The sequence below is a fragment of the Leptosomus discolor genome, chromosome 4 (assembly GCF_034619465.1).
Source record: "Leptosomus discolor isolate bLepDis1 chromosome 4, bLepDis1.hap2, whole genome shotgun sequence".
Classification (NCBI taxonomy): domain Eukaryota; kingdom Metazoa; phylum Chordata; class Aves; order Leptosomiformes; family Leptosomidae; genus Leptosomus; species Leptosomus discolor.
Window position 1 is genome coordinate 15940694 of NC_141394.1, and position 8356 is coordinate 15949049.

Here is an 8356-nt window from a genome sequence, read left to right on the forward strand (position 1 = left end):
TACAAGTCCTAGCCATGTACAAGGACTGCCCTGCTCAAAACCTTCCCACCTGCTGCCCAAAGACTTCTCTACAAGTGCCTTTTGATTGCACAACTGTGCAGACAAGACTACTGACATTTTATAAAGGACTGTATTAATTAAGCATTGTAGTTAAAAGAACAAAAGACTCTTAGCAATGCTTCCTACCTAAGGAACTAGTAAAACTCCCTATCACATGCCAAATCAACATAACTTTTCTTGCCAAGAACAGAGTATATACTTGGTTTCCTCTCCCAAAATTCAGCAGCATCTCCCAACTTTGCAGCAGACCTTAACAATCAGAATTCTCCATGTCTTTCACTACCAAGACAATGAAAGCACAGGGTATCGAGAAAGAGCATGACTGACATCAATGTAAAACACAAACCTCAGCACTAAAGAACTTCACAGTTCTTCCTATTGCCATTGTGTCATGCTTTAGGAAGCTAACATTTTTAAAGAAGACTGAGGGATTTAGACAAACACTTAATTAGTTAACTTTGGTAGAGAATAAAAATGAAACTATTATTCCATTATTGCTATTGAACGGAAAACATAAAATTACACATGGAATCTCCTATTCAAAAGTAAAAAGTAGTGTAATGTCTGATAGTAAAGTTGAAAGAAAGAAAACTGTAAGAAAGTCATAGTATTCCCAACCCCCATCCCCTCTCTGGATCTGTCTGCTCAAACAGAGCAGACAATGCAACTGTTCACTCCTCCCATTCTAAGAAAGCAATACAAACTGTCAAACTCATGAGCCATAATGTTCCCTAACCTACAGGGGCTGGGAATATAAATAATATTGGCCTAAGGCTGGTGCAGAAGAGCATGCTTTTTTGACTTTCATATCCAGTTAAGAAAAGCAATATGCTTAAAATGAAGCTTGTCAAATTTTGACTAATAAACATAATCTGGTAAAATTTTTAACTGACTCAACCTGTAACAGTCATATTTGAAATCTACAGTACAGCTCTGCATTAGCTATCTTCCTCTTAATATTAGAAAACGGTAAAAGAGATCGCTAAATACAGCTAAACTCCCAAAAGCAATCATCAGTGACTCAATTCAACTAATTTGGACTCCTATAATACAGAATTTGATACTGCCAGTTCCTATACCCCAGACAGATATTAACCTGATAAACAGCAAACAGGCCTTAAAGAGCTTGCCTGCACTGGGGCACGTCAGTGTCCAAGAGCTACACACACAGGCTTCAGTTAAGGCGGGTTTAATGCGGATCTTGCTGACTTGGCAAGGGTGGCTGAGCACTCACCTCCTGCTCACTTCATAGAGCTGCCACTACTGAACCCACACTGCTGCAATTCCATGTAGCAGTTCAACAACATCGATGATGCGCAAACAGACTGCTCAACTAGGTACGGCATCAAGTAGCCATGTTCATTCTGGTGTTCAGCCTGTAGCTGGCATGCACAGCAGCACTTTAATTTTACTTTACTTTCCTTTCTGAAGATTAAAAAGCAATACAACAAAACACCCTTCAAAACTACTTCTGGCACTACTACAGTTCAAGCTTTAGGATATCACCAATGTTCAAGTACTTATTCCAGAGCAGAAATTCAAGCTTGCTGTGCTGGACCAACGAGAAATAAAGAAAATAAAAACAAATCAGGCCCTTCCAACATCTCAAAAACAAAACAGCTGGCAAAGAGTTCAGATAATTTCAAGGAACGATGGATTCACTACTTGTTAGCTTTCTTACCACCCCCTGTATATGCTTTCCTTTCTGTGTATGGTGATTAGACTTACACTGGAAAAGTTTTTGGCATGCTAATTGGAGAACATACTAATCCAATTATGATGCAATGGGATTTTCTTAAGATTCCTAAGATTCGTACTGGTCATGGATAGATGACTAAGTAATTTGGACTCTCTTTTTTCCCCCTTTTATTTCACTGAGAAAGCATGGAAGTGGAATTTCAGTTGTGACATTTGTTTTGCTTTATTCTTCCTGTGAAGAGCAATGAGAAAGGTCACTCTTTCAATGAGTTCTGAAGAGACAGGAAGTAAGTTTTTGGTTTCAGTTATTAACTTAAATAGAGTTGTGAGTATACACTGCATTTATACTGTTGTGCAGCAAGTAATTTTGTCTCTGTTTTAAGCCATAAAAGCTTCAGATTATTCCTTCTGCAAAAGTTCTTTCAAAAGTCACTCCAAGTTATCACTATCAAATTTTTTCTTCATCTCCTTGCCCTACCATCCCCACTCCAGCATCTCAAATTTTTTTTAGCTATCTCTAAATTAATCATCGTATCACGGAAAAGTTTTTTGTTGCTTTCACATTTATTTTATTACCACAGAGCTGGCATTTCACATTCCTTCTATCTTGACTGCGGAACAGCCTTATGTTAGATCACTTGATGGGGAAAGTCCTCAGGCACTATGTTACTATCATAAAAAGCACTTTCAAGTGTATCTTTTTTGAGTGAGAGCCCCCCGATGCAGCAAATACTGTAGCTTCTCCCTTCATCCTGCTTTTTCTGGAGTGGCTGGTTTCTAACTCCCAGCACCTTTACTATGGCTTATATAAAGATCTTCAGGCTCCCTTTCTCATCAAGTTCTCCAGGTGTCATTCAGCATTGCTTTCAAAAGGGAAGTTTCCAAATCAAAGCTTAAAGGATACACAGCTGAAAGCCTTAATAGGAGACCTACAAATCATACTTCATTAATGCAAATCAGCTAAACCTGGCATATAGAATCACTGGGTTTAAATACTGCAGTGGTTGATGTATTGGATACCTGGGAATGTCAAGTGCAAACTGATTAAGAACTTCACAGTGTGCACAACATAACCAACATATTTGAAAGGGTCATTCATGTAATGCTGAGTTTAAACTGTATATTAAGACATCGTGAGAGAACATGGGGGATTTCTGCTCCTTGTTCTGGTAATTATCATTCCCTACAAACAAGACGCATATGTTTCAGAAAAAAAGTACTTCTGTATGCATTTTGAGATGCAGTTGAGTGCTGTTCTGCTTAGATTTGCAAGGTCTACATAACCTTAGCAGCTAGGTCCCATTATCAAAATCTACTTAGGGACAATTCTGAAAAGCATTTGATTCTATAAAATGCTTTTGGAAGTCAGATAAGGTAGGTAATTCCCTCCGTGAATATGGACTCTGATCACATTTGAAAATAGGTCTTTACACCTATTTGTTTTAATAAGTGGTAGGGCATTAAGTATCCCTTTTCACAGCACAGGGGTTTTGTCTCCTAAAGCTTAAGCCACTGTGAGGCATCAATGACAGTGTAAGAACTGTTAGAGAACTAAACTACAGCACTTCCCTTTCTTACAAATGGTGATGACTGAAAGGTAGCCAAGAACTTTACTACGGTTCTTGTAGATGAAGAGAGAACCTGCTGCTTAACTACCATTCGAGTCAATCCCTACACATGGAGGCAGCACTCTGGGTGATGGGAGAAGCAGATGGTCCGCACTGGGAAAATGAGGCCTACTGCAACTCACAGCACCAGGCAACCTCGGCCCGCTTGCCCACAGGGGCTCCATGGCTGCTGATTTTCAGCAAGGCAACCTCTCTCAGCTTTGCTCAGGGTGGCAAGAAGAAAGCCCACCCCAGGGAAAGCCTGCAGCCCACCAGCAGGCCCCATACCACCTCTTGCCAGACCTCGACATGCCAGAGCAGAACCACCCCACAGCCTGTGCCCTGCATGCCCCTGGCCTACTACGGCCCCCTCACCTTCCACCAGCTCATCCAGGCTGGTGAGCTTCTTGCTGCCATCGATGGTGTAGATGGTGCGGACACCCTGGGGCAGGTTCACGTTGTCCGACAGGGACCGGGTGAGCTCAACGAGGAGGGCGTCGAAGGAGCGGAAGCGGTCGGTGGAGATAGCATACACCAAGCCCTTGAAGTACCTGTCCCCGTTGCGGTAGAAGCGGGCTTTCCGGGCTTTCTTCTCCGAGCTGAGCGCCTGCAGGGTCCGGGTCCGGTAGAGGCTGCAGTGGGCGCTGTGCGCCGGGCTGGGGATCAGCCCGTTGCCCCGCGGCCCCGCGCCGCCGCCGGAGCCGGTGCCGCCGCGGCGCGGCCCGGAGCGCTGCTGCCTCTTGTCCCGCTCCTCGAAGTGCTCCAGCTCGATGCTCCGGTTGCTCGCCATGGGGAGCTGCCTGCCCGCCCTTCCCAGCTCCGCTGGGACCCAGGCCGGCTATGGGCTGCTAAGCCTGCCCCCCGCGCTTACAAGGGCTGCGGTCGCCTAATTCAGCATCACGCCCGGCTTCTCTCGCCGGGAGGGCTGCGGATGTCCGCGGCGCCCGACCTGCCCCGCAATCGCAGCCCCAGCTGCCGCTAGCTCCGCCGTTACCCGCTGCTCCGCCCGCAGTCGCGCACAAAAGCATCCCTCATGCCCTAACTCGGCGCCTCCCGGCTACAGGCGATGCCGGGGAGGGTGCGAGCGCACGGCGGGAGGCGGGAGGCTCGGGGGAGCCCCACGGCCGCGCCCCCGCGCCGTGCCCATGCAGGCTCGCACAATGCGGAGGACGCCGTGCGCGCAGGTCCCCTCGTCAGCCTCTTCTCTGCTGACTCCGCCGGAGAGGGAGGGTGGGGATGGAGCGCCTATTCCGCCAGCTCCCGCCCGGCTCCGGGGCTCCGGTCCCGGTCCCGGCGCGGGGGCACCAGCACCCCTGCGGCGCCAACGGCCGCCAGTCAGCGTGGGGGGAGCGGCGCAACCTCCCGGCTCCTCGGCGCGCAAGGGCGCTGCTAGCGCCCGCCGCAGCACGAAAACAAGCGCAGCGGATCCATCGGGAGCAGCGAGCTGCGGCCCGGCCGCCGGCGAGGGAGGGAGGGAGGGAGGGAGGGAGGGAGGGAGGGAGAGGCGGGCGGGGCTGCTGCCGGGCCCCGGAGCCAGGCGGGCGGCGCGGCCGTTGGCGGGGGCGCGCGGCCGCTGCGAGGGCGGGCGGGAGGAGGGGCGGGGGTGGCGCCATCTCGGCTGCAGGCGGGCGGAGTGGCGCTGCTGTCCCTGGCGTGCATGAGGCGGCCGGCTGCTCACTGGGGTTCCGCTGACCAAGGGAGAAGGGAGAGGGATATTTCTAGGAAAGGAGAATGATTTTGGGGAAGCGGCTTTCCCTCAGGGGCAGCTCTGTCCCTCTCACGGCGGCTCTGACAGGACCCTCCCTCAGGCATACCAGTGGAACTGTCTGCTAGTCCTCCCCTGGCCTTACTTTGACTCTGTTACTAGGTTAAACCGCTAAAAATACCTCTAGGGCTCCTTTCTATATGGCCTTCTCCCTAAAGTCCATCCCCCAGGACAGAAAACGATGCATCCCTGTCATTTCCCTTTTTCCTTTGTGAATGCCGCCGCTGCTGGACCCTCTCTGAGGAACCATATAAGACCAACTCCCATTCCCACAGTCTTAATCTCCTAAATGTGTTTTAGCGCTTCCCCGTGGAGCTTCTCAGTGCTCCCTAGGTTGCTCAAGTCAAATTCATTTTTGGCAGAAATGGCTGACATACATTGAAATGGATGCAATATCAACTTTTTTGCAACTTATTTTCAACTACTACACAATATAGTATTTGCCATAATAAGTATATAAAAAAATGTAAAAGTTATTTACAACTAGGTACAGGTTTTCACCTTTTTTCAGGTCTCCTGCTTTGAGAGATTCCAGTTGTGTTGCATTATTACAGGTGGTCACAGTTTCTGCTTTTTTGTCCTGGGCCCATAAAAGCCTTGACTTGTCTTCTCTACACTGCTTACTGGGTTGGTGTCAGGAGGCAGCACTTGGGTTGATCCTCTGCATTGCAAGTGTAACTGCTGTACGTGGAGCTTCTTCATATGAAAATTAAATTATTAACTGAAAGACAGATACAGGAGAGGATAGGTTTATGAAAGTCCTTTTCACACTCAGGACAGAACTCTGTTCAGTAGAGACATTCTACAAAGCTTTGGAGATATGTTTTCCCTCTATTTGTATGTACTGGGAAAGGGAAGAGATTTGGCTAAGGAGATTTATCTATGTTTGGGTTTGTGTTTCAGCAGTTTTTGAAAATATCATTTGCCACACTTTCTATGGTTTTATTATTTTTCACTTTTTATATTTTGAGATACCAGTAAAGTCAAGCACTTTCTCACCATTATTACTGGGTTTATTACAAAGCAGATTAAACATCTAGCTACGATATTCCTAAAGACACAGAAAACATCAGTGAATTTCACTCTTTCTTGAAGTGCCAGCTTCTGTAATGCCTGGAAACCTCCACAAGCAAAAGGAAGTGGTAAGCCATGGAGCTGGATTATCTCTCGTGGCAAAATCAACAGAAGGAGCTGAAAGAAGGGGGAGTTTTGTTGCAGTTGGGGCATGAACACACCTACTAAGATTAGACATGCAGGTCTTGCCTAGGAACCAGGATCTAGAAGCTACAAAACAGTAGGGAACAACTTTCTAGACTGGTTTTGATGTGTAGTTTCTAGTCCAGTTTACTGGTAAAGTGACACAGGTGAAGTTCAAATTCACCTGTGTGACTTTGCTCCAGAGTGGGTTGGTCTCAACTGTGAGGCTATAATTTTTCCAAAGGATACCTCATTGCATGGGCATGTCTAGTCTTTGCAGAACAAGACAAATTACTTAGTTTAAACCTCAGCTGAAGGTTATTTGGTCTAACCTTTTTCAGTTTGCACAGAAGCAGATCACAAAAGCTTTGGAAAGTTTAACCTCCCCCTGGTACACACCTTCTTCCTCCTCCCAGCTGTCAACTGTTGCCCGCTATCCACAGTACAGTGTTCAACTGTGTGTAGAAGACGCATGCAGACTAACATGTAAAATATATACATGAATTTAATATATTAACTATGTCTATGACTGAATTTAAGTTGAAGAATTCAGTGTCAGGGTAGACATTTTATTGGTTTCAAGTTGTTTTGCTGGGTGGTAGGATACGCCATGTGCAAGACTTGCTCTGACTTCTGAACTCTCTGGCTAGAAATGGGATAGGGGAAAGGAATTTTACACAACCCCTACAGTAAAGTAAAAGGGAATTCTTACACCTTTGACCAGGAAAATTCTCTCTCCTCCTCAAAGGGAATCCCCACTACAGAGAGTTTTTGAAGTCTGTACAGCCGCAGTGTTTTATAGAGCATATAAACATGAAATTGACTTCTGGCCTGTAAACGAAACTACTTCTATATTAAGAGGCCATCTACAGAGAGGTTGCAATTAGACCTGCATGTGTAACTGCCAAGGAAATTCCTCATGACACCTCAAACATGTTCCTACAACTTGTGCTCTTCCTTTTTCGGTCCCTTCTAGATGTAATTTGTATTTTTAATAAGCTCTGTAAGCCCCTCGTTGGGAATGGTTCACAGTGCTTCTATTTGATATGTATGCTTTCCCTTTTCCTTTTCACCTTATTTCCCCTAGAGAGTTAGTGTTTTAAAAGACTTTCAAAGATGAGAAATAGAACCCCAAAACAACCCCGTATGCAGCTGAACTATATTTGCTGTAACACATGAGAAAATTAGTGTGCTTAATATGCAGTTCTGTATGGAACTGAGCTATGTGATCCCATTATCTTTTTCTCACTTTATCCTTACAAATAGGGTTGATAAATTAGCAGTTCACTTAAGAGCAAGCAATGTTACACGTATAAATCATACTTTGCTCATTAACCTAAATCTCCTGATACCATAAAAATGTGATTATCATTCATTCTTGAGATAATGTTTTTCTGTAAATATACATTTCCTATTTGAAAAGAGCTTGCAATTTTCATGTCCATCTAATTAATCAGTTCTCCCTCCTGTCTTTGCTTTGTTTCTTTCTTCTGCTTTATTGTGGTAAGCATAACAAATTCTTGGTTTAAAACACTTCCTGCATCTAGAAGACCTCCTATGTGGTTTGGTTTTTGGATTTGTTTTGGTCCGTTGATTTGCGTTTTTTTTTTTGTAACAAGCAACCCGTCTGAGAAAAGTCTAGAAGGAAACTTTACCATCAGACATAATGTCTCTTCTTCTTCTGTTACCTGAACTCCTTACCTTCCTGGTTAGAATTAGTGGAATTCAAGTTATTTGGCATATTTAATGGGTTGACAGGCTAAATTCAGTTCAGGATCAGAATTTACAGTGGATAGTTTTAAAAGAACTTTTATGTAACTGACCTTTGTATTTAGCTCATTGATTTCACCTTGAAAATTATAATGTATAATGTTGCTAAAAAAGAAAATAAAACACCATAAACTTGGGGTCTGTTGGCTCAAATATGAAAAACATTCTTCGAATAATTCAGTAACAAAATACTTACTTATAGCACCAGAGAGATAAAATTCGAATATTTAAACAATGAAATGGTTATTTTTAATGATTT

At 44.9% G+C, this 8356-nt stretch overlaps 1 protein-coding gene across 3 annotated transcripts in view; it reads right to left on the minus strand.

Annotated features, from left to right (window-relative positions):
• Nucleotides 1-4155, minus strand: part of DCLK2 (doublecortin like kinase 2) — a 93058-nt gene extending 88903 nt beyond the window's left edge. For all 3 annotated transcript variants that reach the window (XM_086464910.1, XM_086464909.1, XM_086464911.1), the window contains exon 1: nucleotides 3741-4155. In XM_086464910.1, coding sequence (XP_086321036.1) covers nucleotides 3741-4155 — 415 coding nt within the window. The remainder of the gene's footprint in view (nucleotides 1-3740) is intronic.
• Nucleotides 4156-8356: the final 4201 nt, after the last annotated feature.